The 25,817-nt window shown below is 48.2% G+C and overlaps 1 protein-coding gene across 8 annotated transcripts in view; it reads left to right on the top strand.

Annotated features, from left to right (window-relative positions):
• Positions 1-25,817, top strand: part of BOC (BOC cell adhesion associated, oncogene regulated) — an 82,413-nt gene that overhangs the window by 39,283 nt on the left and 17,313 nt on the right. For all 8 annotated transcript variants that reach the window (XM_043511932.1, XM_043511938.1, XM_043511946.1 and 5 more), the window contains 7 exons: positions 6,599-6,755; positions 8,019-8,297; positions 21,356-21,502; positions 22,215-22,358; positions 22,889-23,182; positions 24,586-24,858; positions 25,483-25,772. In XM_043511932.1, the coding sequence (XP_043367867.1) occupies positions 6,671-6,755; positions 8,019-8,297; positions 21,356-21,502; positions 22,215-22,358; positions 22,889-23,182; positions 24,586-24,858; positions 25,483-25,772 (1,512 nt within the window). In that variant the 5' untranslated portion in view covers positions 6,599-6,670. The remainder of the gene's footprint in view (positions 1-6,598; positions 6,756-8,018; positions 8,298-21,355; positions 21,503-22,214; positions 22,359-22,888; positions 23,183-24,585; positions 24,859-25,482; positions 25,773-25,817) is intronic.

Genomic DNA, 25,817 nt, shown 5'->3' on the forward strand with positions numbered 1-25,817 from the left:
TGGAGAAGTCCCTTAATACTCTTTCCTTGGCCTGCCCATTCCTCCCTCCGTTTTAGTATATCTGGTACCCATACCACTGTAGGCCAATGGGAGATGGCTTAGCATTGTGCTAGCCCTGATCTCAGCTCAGGTTGTGCTGGAGGATATAGGGAGAGCAAGAAATAATTTAAAAAATAACAGTAATACTTGGCACTGCTGTTGCACTTTTTCTCCTCAGAACTAAAGCTCTTTAAGAAGGTGGTGGTATCCCTATTTTATAGATGTGGAAACTGAGGCACAGACAGGCACAGTCGCTTGACTAAGGTCACTGAATGAGGCAATGGCAGGGGAACAGAACCAAAGCATCTTCATTCCCAGTCCTGTGCTCTAATCACTGAATCACAAGGCCAGCCCATGCTAATGCAGTCCATAGTCCAAGAGATGTGGGGGAAAAGAGGGATGTCAGAGACAGGGTACGCTCTCCTGAGATTCAGCATTTTTCCTCCTGGTCCGTTCTGGCTTTTCATTTTTCCTTCCTCACAGGCCATTCCCCCTCCCCTGGAGCTGTAAAGGGCATGTTGATGCCCAAGGGTAGAAAGGGGCTGTTTTCCATTTGGGACCCTCATAAATTACAGGCAGTGTGGTAGTAACAGGAATTGTTAGGCTGGCCCTCGTTAAGCAGGAGGGGGCCTAGGTCTATGGGCAGCATTTCCTCAGTAAAACCTTCAGCTTCTAATCAGCAAACACTTCTGTTGCTGCCTGTGTTTAATGCAAAGTGTGCTGGCCCTCGCTCCATCTCCTCCTCACATCTCTCTTCTGTCTCCTACTCTCTTCCCTCCCCTCCCAACCTCATTCTCTCTTGCCCCCCTGCCCCCATCCACTCCACCCCCAGTGCAGTGTGTGTGGCAGGGAACTAGGCTGACAGCTTTTTCACCCCACACATCTGATGCAGCCCTTGTTAATCTCACTATGCTAATGGCCCAGTTCTTTGATTTACTGGGCTGTCTGAAAGGGACTTGGTACCTTCACTGCACTGACAGGAAATTGTTATTTTAACCTGACAGGAAATAATTAAGAAAGAAAGAAAGAAAGAAAAAGGTCTTTTTTCTTTTTTTTTCTCTCAAGGCCCCCCCCCCGGCCCCCTGACTTTAACCCTTTCTTTCCCAGGACAGTTGGTGAGTGTGAAGTTTTGATAGTGTAGGGCTCACATCTTGATGGAAGGAAAAGGGATGTTTCTCAGTGTAGCTGCCTTCAGGGGAGGAGAAGAGGAAGTTAGCGACATTTTGAGTAAGGTCCCGCTACACATATGGGTAGAAAGGTGGAAATCGTTCCCGTGGGACAGCAGTCCTATCAGCGCCTAATGCTAGGGGAAACATGTACTAGGCATGCAACCTCTGGGCATGCAACAGAAATCTAGCTGGGAGACGGGGACGTTTCAGGGATTGAGCTGCTCCATTCTGCATCTTTCCCCTTCCCAGATACAAAGAAAGCCAGGTTGGTTACTGGAACGCTATTGAGATAGAAGTCAATCTACTTTCTTAAAATTCTTGCCTGTGTTACTGCCACCACCTTAGGACTAGAATTTTCATTTGATATGTTGGGAGCTGAGTGCTTTCGACAATCTGGCTCTGATTGTGAGTGCGACTGAACATATGAAAATCTGGCCCTGGATATTAACTGTTCTTTCCGTTTTAATTATTTCTTTCATTTTCCCCCCATTTATGCTGCGTGTTTACTTTTTACACTTGGCTCCCAGCTATGAAAGGAAAGGTCATTATTTAGTGCCACGACTCTGACTGGGGGCTTGGGGAAGTACCACACCCTTACTGTGTTAAATGTCCTGCTCTTCTCTTTCCACCAACAGCACCATTTAATCCATCAAGTGCCAAATGAATGGATCAGTCTCAATTTTCTGCCACCTGTTGCCCTTCACCTTTCTTCCAATGTTGGCAATCAGTTTTGTAATTGTGTGCACATGGATGGTCCTAGCTGGGAAGGGTGCATTGCACATCTCTGCTTGTTGCCTCAGTGAAAAGCCTCTGGCAAGGGGGTTATGGAGGCCTGCAGGGAGGTCCTTCCCTGCAGCACATACTCCAAGAAGCACCTCTTTTTTCCTTCCAGTATTCATTCCTCTCTCTGCCAAAGCCATCCACATGGGCAGTGAAACTGAGCTAGTCTGTTTCACTCGGTGTAGGCTTCCAGCACTGCAGGGGAAAACTTAAATCCAACCCACCAAAATTGTATTGATTATTTTGTTTTAATTTCCTGAAAACGTTTCTGTTCTTGTTAGATCTTATAAAACAACAACCCACATTTTAGGCCTAAGCTACCTGACAGATCTTGTCTACGCTAGTATAATTAGTACCTGTACTTTAGCAACTTCCAGCAATAGCACAGCTGCATCACTGATGACAGAGGCATAAGCACTTGCCTAGAAGGGGCTCAGGCATGTGTATTGCCATGCTTTGAGCAGGTTTGGAGATAGCACCTCCTTAGTCCTGTCTACACTAGGGGTTTGGCATCAGTACAGCAGCAATGTTGTTTGCATTTATTGACATAAGGATATTACTTTTTCTAGTGTAGATGCACCTTAAGGCAATAATTAGAGGTTTACAGTGCAGCAGTTGCATGGGTGAGTAGGTGATACTCTTGGCAGGAAGAGTTTCTGGGCCAGTTGTTAATCCTCGGCTGTGGGAGCATGGGAGGATAAGGAGGATGGGAAATAGTCAGTATCCTTTTCTAACTAGTATCCTATGGAAGCTTCCCATGTGTAATGGAATTGGGTCTTATCCTCTGTATGGTGCAGTCACTAAGAGTGACTTTACCTCATCTCTCTGCAAAGCACCTATCACTGTGGTATCATATTGTACATATCAATTTATTATGCATGTCTTAATTAGATCCTTTTGGTCTCTCTCACCAATCTGAGACTGGCTTTTGCTTTTTCCCTACCTTCTTTCATTCCTCTTCCCTCTTGCCATTTTCATCTGCCTCAATTACTTATTCTGTGTAGGTTCTTATGTGGCCCCCACTGCTGCAGTAGCTGAGCATCTCACAGTCTGTATTGCATTTATCTTCACAACGCCCCTCTGAGGTAGGGAGTACCATTACCTCCATTGTACAGATGGTGAAATAGGGCTGAGAGAAACTAAGTGACTTGCCCAAGGCCACTTAGGAAATCTGGGACAGAACAGGGAATTGAATCTGTGGGTACTAGCTACTGGATGCCCTTGCTACTGGATCATCCTTCCTTTCTCAGCTTCATTGTAAGCTGATCATGGTATAGAAGTGAGATAGAAGTGAGATTGAGTAAATCTTGGTGTAAATATAGTCCAGCGTGTCTCTGTCTGCACTCCTCTGGGAAGGGCCTGCACAGCTGGCATGGAGAATCCATAGCTCATAGAGAATCCCCACACTGCTAGGGACTGAACCTGGCCTCTTTTGCTGCATTGTCACTGTGGAGTGCAGCTGTCTTTGAGAGCCTCAGCTATAGTGAGGTAGTCCCTGAGGCAGGCCCTGCAGGCCGTAGCTCATGTATGGCTTTGTAGATTAGGACCAGGGCTTTCAATTCAACCTGGAAGTGAAGAGGATGCCAGCAGAGCGAGTGGAGCACTGAAGTGATGTGCTCACAATGATCGTGCTAAATGGGTTGTAGCTTCTGTGTGATGCTCCTGCTCACACCCAAATAAAGAAAGATGTAGTTGTCTTTCCTGGAGATAACAAAGGCCTGGATCACAGCGGTATGGTCCTTGTTGGACAGAGAAGGGCACAATCTCCTGATCAGCCTGGCGTATCCTCCCCACCACTGCAATCTGCGGGTGATCACACATGTTCAATAGATCTCAGAACTATAGCTGGCATATTCCTGAAGTTACAGATAATGAAATCTTTTGATAAAATAAAAGTGAGTGGGAATTTGTGTAATAGTTGAAGGGCTTAAATCTGCCATGAGCCACTTGAGGGCAATGTGAACACACTCACTTGGGCTGGGCTGGCAGTGTGTCCTGTGTAGAGCAGTGCTTCTCAACCTTTTTGATACCAGGGACTGGTTTGCTGCCTTTATAAACTGTGTCAGAGAGATCTGAGGGACTGGTGTCAGACCACAGACAGGTCATTGAGAAACACTGCTGTAGACAGTTTAGAGGACATTGTGGGACAGACAAAGTGAGCATGTTATTATATAGATACTGATAAATAAGGGGGCTGATTCTCATTTATGCTAAGCCCTCTTCTCACAAATCTGGTAATGTAAACAAGCCTGAAAGTGGGTGTAAATTATTTTTAATATAAATGTTGTTATATTTACATTTACTTTAAGGACTCTTTATATTGCGGGAGTGACAAAAAGGAACTGTAGCGAAAATGAGAATCTGGCCTGATATATTTATACACTAAATTAATTCAGAGTGATCCCATAGCATGCTACACACTATCACTTCACCCACTTCTGAAAAGCAGCCACTCTGAGGTGGAATTTGGCAGCTGTTTAACAACATACCTCAACACTGCACAATAGTTTAAGATAGGAATTGAAAAAGAATGTCATCTACTCATGGAACTTATCCAGTTGGAAGGCATCCATATATTCCATTTGCTATGTATTTATTTATGATATGTGAACTGGAGGAAAGAAGCCTGAATTGGCTTGTAGAGGTTGAATTCATCAATGGCAAGATCTACAGAAAAGCCCTTTCTTTTGAATTGCCTGAAGAATACCTTCTACCTCAGCCCTTACCCACTTCCTAACCCCCTCCCGCCAAGCATGGCATATACAAATACACACCCAGCACTTCCTGGCATGTAAGCACCCTGGAGTGTGAAATCTCCAGTCCTAACTCAGGAACCCCCTTTGTTAGAGATCTGATATTGCCAGGCCTCACGCCTGAAGCGTTCATGGTATAATTTTTTTTTCTTTTCCCTTTAACTGAAATGGACATAGAAAGGTACTGTGCCAGCTGTGTGTGCTAAGCTCAGCATAGGCTGCAGGAGTGATGACTGTGGTGTAAAAGCCTAGGGGGATAGCACTGCTTTGCAGAATCCAGACACCAGGAGGATGCTAGTAGCAATTCGCCAGCTGATAATGCGGCTCTTCAGATGGCCAAAAAATGTGGATTTCTTTGGTACTAATCGTCTCCTTTGTTGGCCTCCATGGTCTAGTCCGTCTTTGGCTTCTCCTCTGACATCTCAAACAAGGGGACCAGCCAGCCAGCTAGTGCCAGTAATTAATCCTTCTAAGTAGCACAGCCCAGCTGGCCATTTCCTGCACTACAAATAGTACTCAAACCTCTTGCACGTATCCCCACATAATACAGGAGGAATGTCTCCTTTCCTTAAATCCTTTGCCTTTGGTTGCAGGTGATCCTGACTTGACATGCAAAGTTTCCCTGAGCAGAGCTGGGTGGAATGCTGTTGGCAACAAAACCTGAAGCCACCCTACACTGCTTATCGGGGGCTCATTCCAAATTCAGATTAGGTTCATCACAAGGGTGTCTGAAGTTTGTGACTCTTGCAAGCAGTGCTGCGATGTTCTGAATCCAAATTGCATGAAGTTTGCTGGGATGCAAACATAGCCGGCACTCCGAGCTGTTAGGTCCAACTTTTCTCCTTTCAGCGTTGGATTCCTTCAAACCTAAAACGTGCATCAAATGGGGAAATGTCTGTGAATTGGAGCTGGAGACATAGATCCAGGGATGACATAAAAATTTCTCCACGTAGCCTGTGATAAATGCCATTTCCAAGGAGACTGTGTGGGCCCCTTCACTGATTTTTCCCAGCATTTAAACCAAAATGCTGTCTTATAACCACAGCCAAGGAGGGAGGCAATAGCATCTGGCAAACAAACTTCTTAAGCAGCACTTAGCTGGAAATGTTTGCTTTGCTCCTGAAAGAGGTATCTTGTACACTGATAGCCTAGCACAGTGTTCAGTGGGTGTAATTTGACCTGGGGAGTGTGTAGTGTGTAGCCATATACAGAGAGCTGAGGATGTCCTCCCTAGGGAGATTTTGTATATACCCGAGACTTGATGCAGTGGCTGACCGGCTGTGTGACTTTGGACAGGTCACTTAGGGCCAGGCTTACAGAAGTGCTGAACATGCACTTTTGCAGTTGGAGTCAATGGGAGCCGCTGATCGGTTTACCCCTGAAAATTATACCCTTAATCTTCCTGTGCCAGAGTTTCTCTCTCTAGGAAACAAGGGTGATAATACCCAGGGCTTTTGTGAAGCTTCATTAATGGTTGTATAGCTCTTTGAGTGACTCCTCTGGTGGAAAGTGCTAGAGAAGTATGATGGTTCATAGGCCCCTTATGCCACTACTGCTCCCGTAAGGAGGGTAGGTGGTACTGGAGCAACATAAGGCATTGGCTTGCACCCTTCTTCCTATAAAGAGTCCCTTTAGGGAGGCAATGAAACCAGAGGTGCCTACAATATCCTCCACTTCCCAGGGAGGGGAGTTGGAAAAGGAGGCACCACACATATACCTACCTCTGTCCATCCGCTCGGGCCTTCAGTCTCAGCCATTGCTGGGGTTTGTGGGCTCCTCTGTTGAAACTGGGGAAGGCTGGTTGAGGAAAAAGCATCTGAGAATCATGTTTGATCATCTCCCTCCTGTCTTCCGCAGGAAGCCACAGGCCCTGAGGCGGCTTATGGGAACGCCGCCTGGGTCCTTCTGCCCCAGGCTGTGCTGCACAGGATGACAATGACCCCGGGACGGAAGAGACCAACGGCTGCCGTCACCTGCCTCATCCTAGCAGCTGCTGGTTGCTTTGCTAATTTGGGTGAGTTTACTCCTTACCCATTTTTCTACTCTGCCTTGAAATAACTGCAGGCCCTTAAGGTCTCGAAGGAATGGACCCTGCTTCCATCTCAAAGGGATCCGCCCCACCCCATCCTAAAGGGACAATCTTCCCATGCCCTCCCCACATACAGGCTGCAGGGGGCGTTATTGACCCCACTGCTTCATTAATGCGACGAACAACGCCCACCCCTGAAGGGAACCCCACTTCCGCTCACCTGGTCCAACAATCCATCCCCCTTTTGGGGTGATTATAGTATCCACAGTCCAGATAGCCACTCCCACACAACCTGCTCCTTCTTGCCGTTCCTTGATAGTTGGTGGCAGTGGAGAAGCATGTCACGGGCTGGGGAGGGTCTCCAGCACTCAAGAAGTTGTGTGACAACTGAGAGCTCCAGGCTGCCTTTCCTTCTGGAAAACTGCCCTAGTGCAGGGGAGGGTTAAGAAAGGACCCTTGAGATCAGCGGGCTCCAGTTCCGCACTTGCCGAATGCACAGTGCGCCGTGGATTCCTGCTGCCTGACTGTTTACTGCCAACATAGGATCCAGCAAAAAGGAGATAAACCGTGCAGTTCAGTGTACTGCCCACAGCTCAAGCCACATCAAAACGAGAGGAGAGGGATCAGGAGTTGCATGTCTGTAGCTGAGCCAGGGTGAGTGGCTGTCTGCAAGGGACAGCATGTTTCATGAGCAGGCAAAATTTTGGTGGCTCTGGCCCCAGTGTAGTCTTTAATCTACCTTTGCTCCAATGCCTGGACAAGCCTAGCCTGCCTCCTGCATGCTTTGGACACCAAGTTCCTCTGGGTCCTTCTCCTAGAAGCTAAGCAGCTCTCTAGGAGCTCAGGTTTTTCAAGTGGTCTGTTATCCCTAAGCAGAAGAGCTTCTCCGTCTCATTCTTAGCCACTGCAGCAGCCTCCCAGTAGTGACTTAGAGATGAGGGTCTGAACCAGAACTCTGAATAACCCAGAGGTTTTGAGAGCAGAATTATAGCCCCAGCTTTATGATGGACCAAACCAAATCCCTGGATCCAAATACACACTTAAGCTTTGGGGTGTCCAAAATCCAGAGCTGGACTTTCCAGCTTGGGCCTCTCTCAACTTGAGACTGAGTCATTGTACAGTTCCAAGAATTGCTCTGCGTGGGGAGAGTGGCACGGGGTATGTAGTGTGACAGTGGAGGAGATCTCCCTCTGCTCTTCTGTATGCTGATGCTCATGTGGAGATCTTGTCCTTGCCTCCACCATGCAGGTGAATCTCTTCAGGTCACTGTCCAACCTGCTTCCGCCGTCCAAAAGTATGGGGGCTTGGTGAGCCTGGGGTGTGTGGTACAGCCCCCGAAAGTCAACGTTACCTGGAGGCTGAATGGGAAGGAGCTGGTGAGGTCGGATGAGGCGCTGGGGATCCGCATTGAGCTGGGGAAGCTCATCATTATGGCTCTCAACAATCACACTGTGGGCCGGTACCAGTGCATCGCCCGCATGCCGGAGGGAGTTGTTGCCAGCGTCCCAGCCACAGTGACTTTAGCCAGTGAGTAGCTTTTGTTTTCTCCCACCCCACTACTCTGCATTTGATCCCTCTCATTGGTTGGGCCTCTGTTTGGGGGCTTGGCAGCCTCTGAGACACAGTGGAGCAGGCTGCTCCCATGGTGCCACCAGGCACCCCTGCTCATGCTGGGATCCACAGTCTGATCCCAGGCTTCCGGAATAGTCCCTTGGCCTGGGCTGTTTTGTAGCATATTTGACACAGAGGCCTGCCGTATTCTACTTTAGCGATAGGCAAAGTGATCCTTGTATGTGATAGACTGCAAGCTCGTATCATGATACCTTCTAAGAGTAACTGCATAAACCAATGAATAACGTAATATTTCCCTGTACCTATGTCTGCACTTGAGATTGAGTGATTTATTTTTCTCCATCTGCCTGGTTCTCTTGCTGTGTCTCACGGTATCACTCTTAGGCTTTTCTAAGGCACCTAGGTATCATCATGGCATCTGACTTCTTGGTTGAGACTATATCAACAAAAAATCTCCTGGAATCTCTCTCTCTCCACCCTGTGGTGACAGGGTGAGTACAGCTACGGGCTACGTTATGGGACACTGCAAGCCACATCACCTCCTGGACTGTGTAACCTACTGGTCAGTGTGTGTTACCTGTCTCTTCCTGTCCCCAATCCACAGAGGAGGAGTCTGTTAAAGCTTTCACCTATGGAGCTGTGCTCTTTAGCGCAAGCTGCAGTAGCCCTGCTTTTTCAGCAGGAGCTCCCCAGTTCAATTCCTGGAGTTTTGGCCATCACAGCTGCACCACGGATCAGTGTTTTGGTTGGTCACATGGAAGGTTTCTCTTAAGCCCCCCTATTATGAAGCTCTCTAAAAAGCAGTCCCTTACGGTGTCATATGGAAGAGTTAAGATCACCCACGGAAGGAGGGGTAAAGGAGAAGAGAAAGGAAGGGGAGCGGTAAATAACCAATACAACCCCAACAAATGCTCAGGAGAACTGAAGAGAGGCTTTGGGATTGCCTCCTTCAGATTAAAAGGAAACCCTGCTATTCCATGCCAGAGAGAGGAAGGGCTCAGAGGGGTGCTCTTGTATTGTTTAGAGAGAGGCGGTGTTTGCATACAGCCAACAGGGGTAGGGAGCCGGGCTCTTCTTTGAGCTCCTCTCATGTTGTGGGGGAAGTACATTCATTTATTTGGGGGCATGATCATACTCGGATGCGTCTTGTATCAAGGCTTGTCTCTCTAAGCGGAGGTGTTTCGAGGTGCCGTTGTTGACATCAGAGTGTCTAATATGTTGGGGTGTGCTTTCCTTTCCAGGGGGCGTTTCTGACTCACGTTGCAGTGTTATTTGTATGGAGGGTCGGCTCTTGTATCATGGATGCTTGGGTTGGGGAGACCTGAGATCCCGGAGCCTCATTAATTTTGGTCCATGTGTCACGCTGTGGGGCTGCGCTAGTACTTCAGGGTATATCTCCTCTCCGGGGGCTACCCTCATATTTGAGTGTGTCTTGTAGGAAAAAGATTCATAGACTCCAAGGCCAGAAGGGACTGTTGTGATCATTTAGTCCGACCTCCTGCATAATACAGGCCAGAGAACTTCCTCCACATAATTCCCACAGCGGATCTCTTAGAAAAACTTGGAAACTTGACTTAAAAATTGGTCAGTGTTGGAAATCACTCAAAATGAACCCTGGTAAATGTGATGGGGGGCACATCTCTGACAGGGGTTCTTGTTTCAAACTGGGTTCTACACTCAAGTCAGAGGGTGTGCTGAGTTATGGGTGCATCTCGACTGGGGCAGCACACTCAGTTTGGGTACATCCTTGGCAGTGGAGGCATTCACGTTGGCATCATGAAGCCCTCTCCATAACTCCAAATCCCTTGGCCCCACCCCCTAGCCTGGAGCCTTCTACTGCAGCCCAGAGCCCACACCCCCAACCAGAGCCTGCATTGCCCCTGCACCCCAACCCCCTGTCTCAGCCCAGTGAAAGTGAGTGAGTGTGGGGGAGAGTGAGCCACCAAGAGAGGGGGAATGTAGTGAGCAGGGGGCGGGGTCTCAGTGAAAGAGTGAGACTAGGGCATTCAGTTTTGTGCAATTAGAAAGTTGGCAACCCTAACTGAGGTGGGGACATGGTCTTCTTGAGATGCTGATGCTGGGGAGAGGGGTGTTCAGAGGTAGCACTTCTGACAGGGCATGTCTACGAGGAGAATGCCATTATCCGTAATAGCCAATGGACAGAGCTCCTTCCTAAACTCCCTCAGATGGTCCTCGGAGGAGGTAGGGAGGGAGCTGGGGAAGGGGATATGTCTAAGAAATTGAAGGAGCGAAGATGTTTGTGCAAAACGGGGGCTGGCTTTGTGTTAAAGCCAAGAACTATTGGCTTGTCATCAAGACATTAATCAAAAGTGAAATGTTTAGGTCGGGCTGGGTAGGAGGAGAAGGAGAGGGAGAGTGGAGTGGACCAGCAGCTCTTGCTCTCAGAGGCTGGATGGGAGGGGGCTGTCACTGGGTTGAAGCCATCGGGGGATTTGGCCTGGGCTTTGCACTTAGATTAAGTTTCGGAGAGCGCATTCCAGAGCAGAATGGGGGCTGTGTTTTGCCGGTGGGCTCGCCCAGGAGGGGAGCGGAGAGGTGGATGGGATTACCAAGGGCATGGCTTTCATTTAGGAGGGATAAGGAGACCAGTGCATGCACGCTCCTTAGTACGGTTGTTTGCTTTCAGGCCTCTCTTAAATGTCGTTGCTTGGACAAAGCCATCGTTGTTCAGTTTACCTGGGTGCTGCCCTCCCCCTCCGGCTCTGGTGACTGAGGAGAGACAGGCTGTGATCGAGCTGCTAGTGTGCAGGAAGTCCCCACCATCCTCCCTGAGACAGACTCCAGCTATAATCAAATCCAGTGCTGTAGTGGGGCCCCAGAAATTGATTCAGGCCCATGTATACTCCATCCGTGCCCTCACCCCCACCAAGCCAGAGAGAACTTGGGGTGAATTGTTATGCCTGGGGCTTCCAATTAGCACGGGCCTACCAGTGTGACTGAATATTAATAACAACATTTACAAGGCCTGACACAAGGTGTAGAGATCAGGTAGATAAATGGTCCTTGGCCTGGGCCACTGAGCTGGTATCAAGGAAGGGGGAAGATGAGACCTCCCCATCACCTCAAGTGTCTTGCCGCTGAGAGGAGCTAGGAGGATCAGATGGGTTGCAGAAGGAGGTTGAGGGCTTAATGGGCTTTGTTCCCACCACTAGGGGGATGGTTATTAATGCCATTGAATGGGTCTTGTGACCTGAAGGAGAAGGTGGGTTAAATAAGTGAGGGACAGTAACCCATTGTGAAGCCCTCTGTGCTACATGGTTTGTCCCCTGAGAACTCATGTCTTCTTCCCACACCGTCAAGTTTCAGTACCTTTCAGGGTAGCTGCTGGGCCCCGCTGAATCATTCTCTGGGGCACCTGGCATTGGCCACTGTGGGAAGACAAGATACTGGGCTACATGGACCTTTGATCTGGCCCAGTATGGCCGTTCTTATGTTCTTAGCCATGTGCCAAGATGGTAAGTGGGCAGCTCCCACCATGATCCCTGCTGTCTTTGGGGAGAGAGCGCCATGAGAGTGGACAGAGTGAATCCCACTGCGGGGCAGAGAGAAGCTGGGGAGCCCTGGAACAGATCCCACCTTGGGAAGAGCCCCAAATGGGAGAGGGAGAAGATGGAACTGAGGGTGGGACATGAGTGAGACAAGCAAGGAGCAGCATTTCTCGGGGTATGTGATTGATTGGCATTCCTGAGCCGATCTGTGATCAGCCTAACTCAGAGGACTGATTGAGACTAGCAGTTAATTCCGGCAGTAGAGTTAAACCTGGCTATAGTTTATAGCCCCCAGGAAGGGAGAGATTTGTGGAGGGGATGGAGGTGGAGTTCTTAAAGCAACAGAACAAGGATCACTTCGCCAGTGTTCAGCTCAAGTCTTCAGACATGGTACAGAAGATTTCTTGGTGTATGTGGCTAGGATGCTAGAAGGGTAACTTACTGGAACTGGAGTGGGCCCCTGTCTCTCCCGCCCCTCCCCAACAGCAGCCCAGTGTATAGGACAGATGGTAATGACCTTGATCACTTCCATCCTAAGATGCATTGGAGCAGGACATCTAGAGAGGTTCCATATCCAATTCCCAGTCCCTTAGACTGTTCTGGATCCTAGCCCTTTGCTGAGAGTGATTGGAATCCAGGGAAGTCTAAATGGGGCAGTGCATGGTCACAGGGGCTGAAGGATGGAATGAAACTCTGTAAAGGCTACCTGACTTTAAAATATATGGTACAGCACTGGGCATATGGATATAATCTGTTGCTTCTCTTTGCCATCACTCCCAGCTCCCCTTCCAAGCCCCTTTTTCTAGTAATCTCCTAAGAACGAAGTGCACTCTTCACTAAGTGGGTGTGACTTCCATGGAATGCTTTGGGAGGGACGACAACAGTGGTAAAAGTTGCATGTTGCTGAAGTTTAGTCATCAGGGACCCTATCCTGCAAAAGACTTTAAGCACATGTTGAACTTTAAGCGTGCAAGTAACCCTGTGGAAGCCAATGGGATTGCTTGCATGCTTTAACTGAAACCTGCTTTGCTGGATGAGAGTGAGTGGATGGAACTGGCCAAGCAATGGAACATGCACTCTTAAGCAGGTACACAAAATGAGCATAACTTACACAAAAAGACTGATGAGGGGGATGTAGCAGGAAAAGCCACTAACACAAAGGTCAAAGACAGTACTTCTGTAAGCTAGAGCAGCTCGTGGGGACTTCAACTGGAGTTGCACCTATTCATGCCGGGACTGAATTTGATCCCACTGAATACCAAATGGAGGTGAGTGGCAATTACATTCCCGTTGAATGCCTAGTCAGAATCCTCCTTCCTCCCTACCCCCCGAACAAGCACTTGTGGGAGGAGAGGAATATACTAAACTGGGTTTTCTCCATGTCAATCACCTGGTTGCAATGGAAGAGGAGATAAAGGGGTGCATACATATTGGAAACACTCTAGGACCTGAGAGGGTCATTCCTTCATGCCCTTTCAGCTTCTAGAAACGAAAGTAGCAGAGCAGCCCTCAGCTTTGGCTAAACACACGGGAGCAAGCCTGGTGTTGTTGCAAAGTGCCAGTGGGCAATGACCCCTGCTCTGGGGCATGTTTGGGGTCCCTTAGGAATTTGCAGCTGTCTTCTAAAGAGAAACTCATTCATTTTCCTTCTGCCTGGGCCTCTCAGCTGATGACTCCCCTGACACAATGGAGGGGGAATTTCATCTCCATCTTGAAAAAGCATTTGCTCGCTTGGCTCGCCTCCGCCAAAGGCCTCTGGCTACAAGGCCAGGGGTGGTGTGGGGCGGGGGGGAATGAAAACACAGGTGGCGCTTCCTGAGTCAATCACCAGAAGGGAGGCATGTTGGTCATGATATGGCACGGAAACAAGCTTGGAATGTGGTGGTGTGGGGGGGGGCGTGGGGACATGATAGGACGTTAGCATACGACGAGGGGTGCGTGCATGAGGAGCTGTTTGAAGGGGATCTGACCGCTGCTGCTGGGAGGCTTGGGGGGGGACTGTGAGAGGACAGACATGCATGAAGGAGGTGGGGAGAATGGGATTGTGCGCATCTCTCCGTGGCACTCGGAGAGGGCTGCATCTGTTACTCCTCAAGGGGAGGAGACCGACAACTGGGACGTGGCTTAGTGCAGGCGGAGAGCTCTAACCCCATGGGGCTCTGGCAGCCAAAATGAGGATTAGTGAGGAATAACTACCCCCTTGCTTTGTGCTGGAGGATTCTCAGACCTTGCCATTTCCTATTCTCAGAGGCCCTACTTCCCTCAGTGATTCTTCTCCACCCCGGCGTGAAGGCAGTAGGGAAGGCTTAAGCCCTTGGGGCCTGTACTTTTTAGTTCCATATGGTCTCCCACTTGGGTCTGATACGATCTGATCTGTCTAGTCCATGTACTTACCTGGCCCCCTTGCTGTAGTACCCAAGGGCCTTAGTTCCTCCAAACGAGGGCTCTCCTACTAGTCCTAGGATGATTCTTTGCCCTGCCCATCGCCGTGCCAGCAGGGGCATGAACACACAGGCACAGACAGAGGCTGCCTTTCTCTGTCCACAGCCCACCCTAAAGAGAACAAGAGCTAACCCCATTTTTCTTAAAACGGTGGCTTCAGCACAGTTGGAGCTCAGCCATCCCCAGTGCCCTCCATCTGATGGTCTCAAAGCTCTTCACGGACAGTGATGAATTGGGCTATCGCAGCTCCCCAGTGAATTTAAGGTTAAGGTCCCAATGGGAAACCACAGTGAGTAGGGACATAGAGAAGTGGTAGGGTCTAGCATGGGATTTGGGGATAGGGAAGGCAGGTAGGAGCTGGCCGGATGTGGGGAGTAGAGCCAAATACAGATTGTCAGTGAGTGTGGGAGAGAAGCTGTCGCCCGCAGCTTCTGCTGGTCTCAAAATTCCCCATCTCGTCTGCCTGCAGAAAGGAGTCCTTGGGGTCCCTCCAGCTCACGTGATACCCCCACCGGGCCAGGCCAGATAGGTGCAGTAGTACTGGCACTATCTTTGCATCAGCACCTTAGCCTAGATATGACCACACTGCCCCTCTGTTTGCCAGACCTGTTTGTATGTAGGTTGTGAGTGCACTTGGGTGCAAACATGCCCCAGGGGGGCAGGTTTGAACTCCAGAGGCCTGGGTGGAAGCCATTTACAAATACAACTAAACATTATTTGTGGGGTATGGTCATTTACGGGAACAATCTGGCATTAAACTTTTGAATAACTGATAGTCAAAATAATATATTCTGTGTCCTGTACTTTTAAGTTCCTTATCTTTCCCTTCTCTTCCTCTCTTGGTGCCTCTCTCCTTTCTCTGCTTGCCATAGCTCCCCACCGCCTCCCCATCACTGCTTTTGGCTCTCTCCACTTCCGCCCACTTCCTCACCCTCAGCTCCCCCGGAGACCAGGCTGGTGGGCTGAGAGATGCAGGGAGGAAGGAGGGGTGGATGCCCCTCTTCCCTGGACTGGCAGACTAGCTGCTGTGATATCAAAGGGTCGTATTCCTGGAGGTCTGGGGGTGGAGGGCCCCACTGACGCTTGCCCGTCTCACCGGCTTTTGGCTTTGCACTCTCCTGTGTGACGGAGATATTATCCCCAATTTACAGCTGGGGGAAAATGAAGCACAGAAAAGCAAAGCAACTCATTGAAGGCCACGTACCGAGTGGGTAGCACAAGCAACCATAAACCCCAGGAGCCCCAACTCTGAGATCTATGTGTTAACCTCAAGACCATCCTATGACAGGTCCTCCCCCTGGGGTGCCACCTAGAACTGGGGTACCACTGAGCTCTCTGACCCACCAGCTTGGGCTCCATCTCTCACTGTGCTGCTGTGACAAGCTGCAGACCCGCTCCTGGTCGTACACTTCCACAGCATTCACCCAGGTAGGGACACACCCAGCTGCAGTTACATGCAGGCTCTCTAACCAGCCACTGCATGAATCAATAATGGAAGGGCTACAGCCAAGTTAACTCTCAGCTCCCCAGGCATGCACCCCCTCTGAAGTATAAAGCCAGAATTATACTGTCTGCACTGCACAGGGATTTGTACAGTGTAAGATCATAGAGTCGTGCATCCCCGCCCTTCTTCATTGTTGTACTAGAAAGGCTAGCTGTGGGCGTCACCCAGAGTAAGAACGATTGAAATACAGAGATATAGTCAATATTCCTAACTTTAGATACAAAAATGATACATGCATACAAACAGGATAATCCTAGTCAGCAACTCATAACTTTTCCAATGACACCTCACATGACCTGTCTTGTACAAAATGCATCATCATTATGCCCTAATCATATCATCATAATATCACTGAAGAATATGGGGTGCAGTGTCCTACTTGCCCATCTCACCGGCCTTTGGCTTTGCACCCTCCTGTGCGGCAGCGAGATATTATCCCTGCTTTATAGATGAGGGCAAATAAAGCATAGAAAAGCAAAGCGACTCATTGAAGGCTGCATACTGAGTGGGTGGCACAAGCAACCATAAACCCCAGGAGTCCCAACTCTGAGATCTAGGTGTTAACCTCAGGACCATCCTTCCCCTCTATACACTCAGCTCAGTGTCTGAAACGCTGTCTCTAATTGCAGGAATCTCGTTGTTATTTTCCATGTCCTAAAGAACTATGTTCACTGGTGAGCTGCTCTGCATCTGAGGTGTTGGTCTCTTTCTTTCTCCAAGCTCACTGGCTCCTAGGCCTCTCCGCTCTTCTGGGTCTCTGTGTTCATATAAACCCCTGGCAGCACTGCTGGAGCCTGGGCCTTGGCTCAGAGATCGTAATTTGGCCGTGATTAATTCAGACCACCAGGGTGCACGTTAATTTTCCTGATGCTCGTTTATATTTTGATGATCAGAGAAGTATGTGTGATATGGATAGGCAGACTTCTGCTTCTCTCCTTTTCTCCACCCCCTTCTGTTTGTGTCTCTTCCAGTTTAATCCCTTGATCAAATGTCAGAGGAGAAAACACCCAGCACCCTTCCCCTCCCCCAGGGTAACATTCATTATCAGAGGAACAGAATGAGCTGCATGTTAAGAGTTAACCTTCATCTGGCTTTAATACTCAGTGGAAACATGGCTCCCCTTCTCCACTTGTCCTAAAGGATTAATCACGTTTCTGAAGTTCACTCTTATTCCTGCTTTTTATTATTTTTAATTGAATGATGCCAAGAAATTCTTGAAGTCTTGAGCACATTCGCTACAAATCATTGTTATGACATTACTAAACCTCTCCTTGTCTTTTCAACCTTCTCCCTCCCTGCTTCTCGAATCTGGGCACTAGAACCGTCTCCAAACAACACGCCTGACAACTAATACGTTTGGGAGGGTTTTTCAGTACATTGCCAAGGGAGCTGGTTTTTATTTAAAATTAAGAAGAATCTTGCTTTAATCAGAAAGTCTGTTTTGAGACATTTCATGTCACTTTTCCAGGACTGTGGGTGGGAGAACCTTGGAGCCAGAGTTGTCTTTGCTGTTGGAGAGCTGGTATAAATCCCAGAGAATGAAAACACATTTTTCTACTCTCCCGGTCTGCCAAGGGAAGGTCATGTGTAGTCTGCGATCCACGAGCTCTTCTGATCCCTGCTCTCTGAGCTGCTGAGGCTGTGCGGGCCTTGGATTTGTATTGGTTCCAAGGAAGAAAATAATTGTTTGTGATAATGGCACAGTGCTGCACAAAGTCGTGGTGGTGTAGGTCATACTGTGTTGCTGTTACATAATGCTTTGAAGAGGCAATGTGGTCTCATTTCAGTGCAGGGTCATGCCACTCTGAAGAAGTGTGTCAATGCTAGGTCATGCTATGGAAGATGCAACTTTAAGTATTGTTGCAATGTCATAGCATATTGCTGCAAGGTGCTCAAGATGCAGGGTCCTCAAAACACAGTGCCATTACCTGCTTGACCTAGTGTCCCAATGCAAAGACGTGGCATCACCCCACAGCAGGTGCTGCAACCAAATTCCTGAAATAAATGTTCATCTCTTTTTAACATTCTTGTGAGCTGGGCTTGCAGGACTCGGGAAACACTTGCAAATGTTTGCTAGAAGAGCCATGTTCTAGTTTACTTGCAGTTGGTCAGAGCATGGATTGATTTCATCCACACTGTCTGGTCAAACTGTTACCAGGAACCAGGGTAGCTAGCACTTTGTTTAAAGCACTTTCAAACAGATTGGTTTCCAAATTGCTTTAAGGACTATAGTAGATGCATCTCCCTGCCCTATAAGTGAGTTGAGATGCACTGGCTCTCAATGCTACTGTGTTGTAGTGCACATATAGGCTTACAGGAGCATACCCACTAGGAATGGGTTTGGAAATAGGTCTCCTCGGTTTACTTTTGTTTATCTTCTAGTCTTTGATGATGTGGGTTTGACAATCCTGCCACTACCAATCTGGGACTGGAATTGTCTTAGACTCAGCTGCATTGCTGCTCTCAGCTTCTGAGTGGCTGGCATAGACCTGAAGCGCTACCTGACTCAGGCCATTTCACCTTGGTATCTGCTCTAAGTCTTCTGAGTAGTATTAAAAAATAGAGAGAGAGAGATACTTTCCTGCTTTCCATCCCCACCCCCAATGGGAGCAAAGTGTAGATGGTTCATACTGAGTTCATCTGAGTCCTAATGTCTTGTTACAGAGACATTTCCATGGTGAGGCAATGGCCCAGCTGGTGTGTCTCTGAGGTCACTGAGCTTTTCCAGGAAGGGTCAGCTGTGCAGGGTGGTGGAGGAGCAGGTTCTGATGAGAAGGGGTCAGTCAGCTCATAAAGACTAGCAGAGAGTCATTGCAATGTTTCCATTATGGCCTCTAACTCTTTGCCTCATGTGGAGCTGGTTGAGAAGTGCAGCTGGAAGAATGTAGACAGCAGGGGAGAAGGAAGGTGGAGGACTGTACTGGCGGGTGGGGCGGGAAGGGGGGCCTGAATAGCTCTGTCAAAACATTCTCTCCTAATGGATTTCTCAAATGTACCAGCAGGCAGGTGTCACGTCAAATGCCTTCCCTTTTGAAACCTGATCTATTCCTCTTGGTCTGGTACTCTCATTCTCTCTTAAAGGCATCCTCTGTTGAGTTTTTTTAGCCCCCAGGAATGTGGTGTATGTTCAGGGCATGGTGTGGGTAACTGGTTCAGCAGACGAAGGAACTTGGCCAAAATCCGGTTCTTAGCCAGTCTTGAGAGCCTTTCTCCTTCTCCGGTATCTTTAAAACTGATTTTGATTTTTATGTGAATAGTTGCATGTAGAGACCAATTTCATTCTGTTTTTTCTGTGACCCCCCCATCCCCTCCAACATCTCCCCAAACAAACTGGGGATGGGGGAACCTTAGGAAACAATAATAATCTAGTGGTAAGCCAGCCTGTGGCTGTCGAGCATTTGACTCGTGCAAGAATTCCCTGCACGGAGATGCTTAGTATTCAGGCAATCAAAGAGTTTGAAGAGGTGGTTGTGGTCACAAAAGTGGACTCTGAAAAGGACTTTTTCCTTCCTGTTCCATATTAATTCTTCTCCATTTGCTTCCAGATCAAATCTTTCAAGTCTGCGAGTTGAAATAAGATCTTTTTTCCCCCTCTACCTCCAAAGTTTGCCTTCTAAATCTCTTGAATCTATCTATCTACTCCTATGCTCTCATCTGTCTAAACCAGTGGTTCTCAATCAGGGGTACGTAGAGGTCTTCCAAGGGGGTACATCAACTTATCCAGATATTTGCCTAGTTTTATAATAGGCTACATAAAAAGCTCTAGCAAAGACAGTATAAACTAAAATTTAATACAGACAATGACTTGTTTACACTGTTCTATATACTATACACTGAAATGTGAGTACAATATTTATATTCTAATTGATTTATAACTATATGGTAAAAATGAGAACATAAGCAATTTCTCAGTAACAATGTGCTGTGATGCTTTTGTATTTTTATGTCTGATTTTGTAAGCAAGTAGTTTTTAAGTGAGATGAAACATGGGGGTACCCAAGACAAATCAGACTCCTGAAAGGGACACAGAAATCTGGAAAGGCTGAGAGTCACTGGTCTAATCCATCTGTTTGGGATGTATAGCATGAGAGGATGCATAGCATTCATCACCATATTATCCAGAGGCTGAATAGTTAGTTTAGATCCACAAAGCATTGTCCATAGTAACCTTCACACTTGATCCTGCTCTTTGCCTTTCCCTGGTGTCAGCTAAGAAAGCTCTGCCCACTCCCACCCCCGCTTTGGTGCACACCAGCTGTCCAGAGATGGCAATGTCACTGAGGACATGTGAGATGAGAGAGAACCCAGAACCCAACTTGAGTCTTTCACAGTTGTACAATTCTTCCCTCAGATGCACCCCAGCAAGTTCCTAGTGAAGTCAGTAGGAGTAGTGAATGCATAATTAGAGGTAGAACTGAATCCAGAGGAGGAAGATCCGGGCAGCAAATATTTTTACCCATTTCCAGCACCTTCCATCAGAGGATCTCAAAACACCTCACAGACATTAATGAATTAATCCTCATAGCCCCCACATTTTCTAGTTCAAGACCGTCCCCTCCACTTATGAGAAGGGGATGTCATTTTCTAACCGTATTTGAGGTGTTCAGGTGAAGTCAAAGGGTCATGATGATGTAATCCTCTCTTCTGTATTACCCAGCCTTTGAACCCTGTCCGCACAGGCTCGGCTCACAATCTTTGTGGTAGCTTTTGGGCAGCAGGGCTACAGTTATGTTTGAAATGGCACTTACCTTTCAAATCTCAATTTTCAGTTGCTCAGTAAGTTACCTTTTAGGGCTGGGATTTCTCATGTTCATACACAACCCAGGAGCAGTTTATTTGCAAAGTTTCTTGATGAGCCCTTTTTGGAGCCAGTAGATGATAGAAAGGAGCGGCGTTCTGACACCAGCCCAGTTCCCCTCATCACTGAGGGCACCCCTTCAGTACCATCCATTGCCAAGATGCACTAATCTGGGTCCTGACTCCAAACCTGAGGTGGTAAAGGTCAGACAACAGGAAGATGATACTCTTCACACCAAAAACAAGATCCAGAGCGTGACTAGCTTTGTGCATTCATAGAATATCAGAGTTGGAAGAGACCTCAGGAGGTCATCTAGTCCAACCCCCTGCTCAAAGCAGGACCAATCCACAATTTTTGCCCCAGATCCCTAAATGGCCCCCTCAAGGATTGAACTCGCAACCCTGGGTTTAGCAGGCCAATGCTCAAACCACTGAGCTATCCCGCCCAGCCAACCTAATTTGTATGGACATGGAAGACCTGCTCCATGGGGGTGTCAGGAAGCCGAATCAATATTTGTAAAGCTCTTTGAAGTTCTAGGATAGAAGGTCCCAGTATTAACTATATGCATTGTCTTGTTCCCCATTGTGTGCTTTAGTCCATCTTTGGAATCTAGCTGAATTACAAGTTTACATACTGAATATACCTCAGGTTATTGGTTTTGTTTGTTTGGTTGGTTGGTTTTTGGTTTTTTTTACTACTTTCCATTAACTCCTGAATTTCCCACTCCAGTGCTAACTTACTGTTACTGTCCTCTTAACAGAGATCAAAGACTTCAAATTTGATGGCCAGCATGTGATTGAAGTGGATGAAGGAAACACCGCTGTGATTGCATGTGACCTGCCTGAAAGCCACCCCAAAGCCCAGGTGCGCTACAGTGTGAAACAGGAGTGGCTGGAGGCCTCCAGAGGTGAGCTGCATTCAGGGAGGGAAGGGTCCCTCTTCTCTCTTTGCTACCCAGTACTTCTGTCCCACCAAGCTCTGTCACATCTCCATATCCACTGGCTCTGCCTTTACCCTTCCCTCTAGTTCTCCAGTCTTGCAGAGAATAAGCCCTCTCTGCCCACTGCCTGATGTATGTCTCCCCCACAGCTGCTCCTTTCTGAGCTGATGCCTAGTCTCTCTGATGACCCCAGGCAGCTGTGCCTGCGGGAGCCATGCTCAACAACAATTTGCAAACAGAAAAAGGAGGGGGCATGAGTTGAATAAATCCTAAGTTTAATTTTGTTAAAATTAATTATTCGCCCATGTGACTAAAGATGGGTTAGAACCAAAGCCCCGGCTCTGAACCCCTATGAACTCTTGGGAAGTTTTGAAATCCAGGTCTGAATGTTGCCACTTAAGCCCATTTGTACTTGTGACCATTTAACTTCACCAGAAGGTCCATTCATCTCCCTCCTACCCAAATCAATTCTCTCCTTATCCCAATTCTGAGACTGAATCAGCTTATTTCCAGGAGAACCCTGCCTGTGATGTTGATGTATCCAGCTCTCTTTCCCTCCTCTTTGCCTACCTTCTCCCTTTCCTTTGCCCAGGCACGTTTGAAACCTACTCCTGAGATGTTATCTGGCTGGTAGAATAGCTCCTCACAGAGAAAGGTCCTTTCTCCTTTTCCCTTACAGACAACTACCTGATCATGCCATCTGGGAACCTTCAGATAGTCAATGCCAGCCAGGAGGATGAAGGAACGTACAAATGTGCTGCCTACAACCCCGTGACTCAGGAAGTGAAAACCTCTGTCTCCAGTGACAGACTCCGTGTGCGACGTAAGATGCCTCCCTTTAAACGTTTTGGGTTCCTGGCCTCCAACCCATCCCTCTTTGCATGTGCGACGTTATCTTTGGCACCTCTTGACTGTTGAGTGTTTACTTGTGCAGCCCCCATGTTCTATTATTGTAGCTTTATGTACGGACTACCAGTATTCGCTCCTGGAAAACTTCCCTTGCAGCAGATGGTGGGAGGCTGTAGTTTTCACGGTAGAAGGTCGAGAGGTCTGTTCTCTGTGCTGCACATGCATGCGCATGTGGCTGCCCTGTGGAATTGTTACACCCTCTGAGGAGCATGTAGACCTGGGAGCAAGGCTCTGAACTCCACTGCTTGACTGGGTCCTCTGCACATTGGTCCCGTAAGAACTACCAAGTTTCTCAGCCTGTATGGTGTGTCCATCTGTCCTATTGTCTGGAGGAAGCAAGCATTCTTGGGGTGCCGCTGCCCCAGGTCAGTGCTTTGTACAAGGCACTGTTCCCATTTGTAGGAGCTGCAGTGTCTGATTCTTTTTCTTCTCCCACCTCACCAGGCTCCACAGCAGAGGCGGCGCGGATAATCTACCCCCCGGAGGCTCAGACCATCATCGTCACCAAAGGTCAAAGCCTCATACTGGAATGTGTGGCTAGCGGGATCCCGCCTCCCCGGGTCACCTGGGCCAAGAACGGCTCCAGTATTTCTGGCTACAACAAGACCCGCTTCCTGCTCAGCAACCTACTGATCGACGCCACCAGTGAGGAAGACTCTGGCACCTACAGCTGCATGGCTGACAATGGGGTGGGCGAGGCTGGAGCCGTGTTCATATTCTATAACGTTCAGGTGTTTGGTGAGTACTGCTGCAGCTTTCCTCCCATCTCCCCAGACAGAGTCTGAGCTTTCTCCCAGCACCTGTTTCAGGGAGAAATATCTGCCCCACCACTCTCCCACTTCCCTGGTCCTTCTTGCATGAACAGAGAGCAGCCAAGTCCGATGTTTGAAGGTGCAAACAATTCAATGATTATTGGGGTGAACTTCCAGCAAGCTTAAATCCAAGTTCCTTTTTTCTTATTTTGAATCCCAACTTACTTCCTGTTTGCCCCTAATTGATATAGTAATATTCTTAGCTATACCTTAACCAATCATTCTACTGAAATAAACCTAGGGTTGTGAGTTCAATCCTTGAGGGGGCCATTTAGGGATCTGGGGCAAAAATTGGGGATTGTGCCTGCTTTGAGCAGGGGGTTGGACTAGATGATCTCCTGAGGTCCCTTCCAACCCTGATATTCTATGATTAAGAAATTTACCTAACCAATCCTAACATATTGTAACATGATTAGCTAGCCAATTGTATCCCATCACCTTAATTAGTGTACACCCAGCAAAATTAATTATACAGCAGACAGAGACAATCACAGAACCAGACAGAGACCATGCAAATAAACAATAGCAAAGTGGGAACTATAATACAAAACAATACAGAAGTAAGGATTTCACAACTACATCTATAAAGACATAAGGGTTTCCCAATTGTGACTATTAATAAGTGAGTTCTTACCAGACAGAAAACTATCAAACTAAATTTCCTTTTACATCTTCTAGGCTCTTCCCTTTCTCTGGAGGTGATAGATCGGATCATCTTCCTAACAGCCCCATATTGACTAGTTTGGAATGTGAGGATGTGACCGGTCGCTTCCCAGCCTCTGTTGCTTAGCCAAAGGTCTTAACCTAAGAACAGGGCCTCAGACTGTCACAGTGAGAGAAGGCCCTTACACAGGTTCTTTCTTGTATACCTCTATTACTAGCTAAATGATAAACATATACCTAAATTCTTAAAGTATAGGCTTTTACAGACAGGCCTGAATATCTATAGCCTAACAGGCATTAGCTGGGACTTGAACAGGTTTGGTTTGAGCCAGCTGTATTTCATCCAAGCGCTGGTCTCCTGTAGGCATTAGGACATCCTTGTAGTGGCACTGGGGAAAAATGGGATACACAGCTGTGTCTCATTGACATACTATTGACACTGGACATGTGGCATCTCCCCACCTCGCTGAGTGGTCTCCTGTGGAGACTGGAGAGGAGGGGTGACAGGGTGGATCCCTGGGGGACCCCATCAAGGAGGAGGACTTTTCTTGGTTGAGGCTTAGTTTTCCAACCCCTCTCTACTTGAAGTGAATGACCAGTCATGGTAGTGCTGTGCTGTCTGCTAGAGCTAAAGCAAGTTGTTGTTTCATGGTTTTTGCTCAACAGAACCTCCCGAGGTCACCATGGAGCTGTCCCAGCAGATCATCCCCTGGGGTCAGAGTGCAAAGTTCACCTGTGAGGTGCGAGGGAACCCCCAGCCCTCAGTCATGTGGCTGCGCAATGCCGTGCCTCTCTCCTCCAACCACCGGTTCCGGCTGTCCCATAAGGCTCTGCGAGTGATGAGTGTGGGGCCTGAGGATGATGGGATATATCAGTGCGTGGCAGAGAATGAAGTTGGCAGTGCACAAGCCATGGTGCACCTGAGGACTGCCCAGCCTGGTGAGTCTTCAGTAGAGTTCACAAGTTACCTTTCCACAGACATCGGTGCTTTAATTCAAGGGACTAACGTACAAATAAGTCACTGGAGTATGAAAGGGCTGATACCTCCTTTCTTTCCTGCTTGTGTTTCAGCTGTCCTGCTCTTCTAGTAGCTTACCTCCAAATTGCTAGGGCACCCCCAGCTGGCTCCTCACCCTAGGATCTCCATGTCTCCTGGTAGGAGCTGGCTATGTTACAACAAGTGCCACTTGTCTCCGAGTTTTATCATCACAGGAAGGTGTGGGGCCTCACCGGGCCTATATGTGGTAAGAGGTACTACAGAGCTATAGAAAGCTGCCCTCTCTGCAATCAGCCCCGGTATCCATGTGCCCCATTGTTATTGTGGGAGAGATGGACGGGTATGTTATAGATATATGTGATGGAGAACGTCGTTCAGACAGAGTGAAATGGATGCAGCAGCCTAACAGCTCTTGAGAAGCTTGGCTATGGTTCCTCTAAGGTTCATGGCACCAGGGCTAGCAGTAGGATTGAGGTAGCTTCTTACTATCTCTGCATTTACTGGTGATATAAAATGGCATTTGTTCTGTCTGTCCCCACTCCCTCCACCCCCAATTCATATTTCAGGAACAACTATGAAGCCATGGCGAGACTCCAGGTCAGGCTCAGCTCAGTCCCCCACGCCGCCGTCCAGCGACAAGGCTCTGAAGGAGAAAGCCATGCTGCAAAGGCCTAAGCCTACTGCACTGGAAGCATCTCTCCAGTGCGTGACTAACAGAGGGCCGGTGTCTCCGGCCGAGGCTCCCATCATTCTCAGTTCTCCCAGGACGTCCAAGACGGACTGCTACGAGCTGGTGTGGAGACCACGACATGACGGCAGGGCCCCCATCCTTTACTACACTGTGAAGCATCGCAAGGTACCCCCACGCATGCTGCTTCCGTGTTTCCATCGCTGACGTTCT

Source organism: Dermochelys coriacea, chromosome 1 (genome assembly GCF_009764565.3).
Source record: "Dermochelys coriacea isolate rDerCor1 chromosome 1, rDerCor1.pri.v4, whole genome shotgun sequence".
NCBI classification, from domain to species: domain Eukaryota; kingdom Metazoa; phylum Chordata; order Testudines; family Dermochelyidae; genus Dermochelys; species Dermochelys coriacea.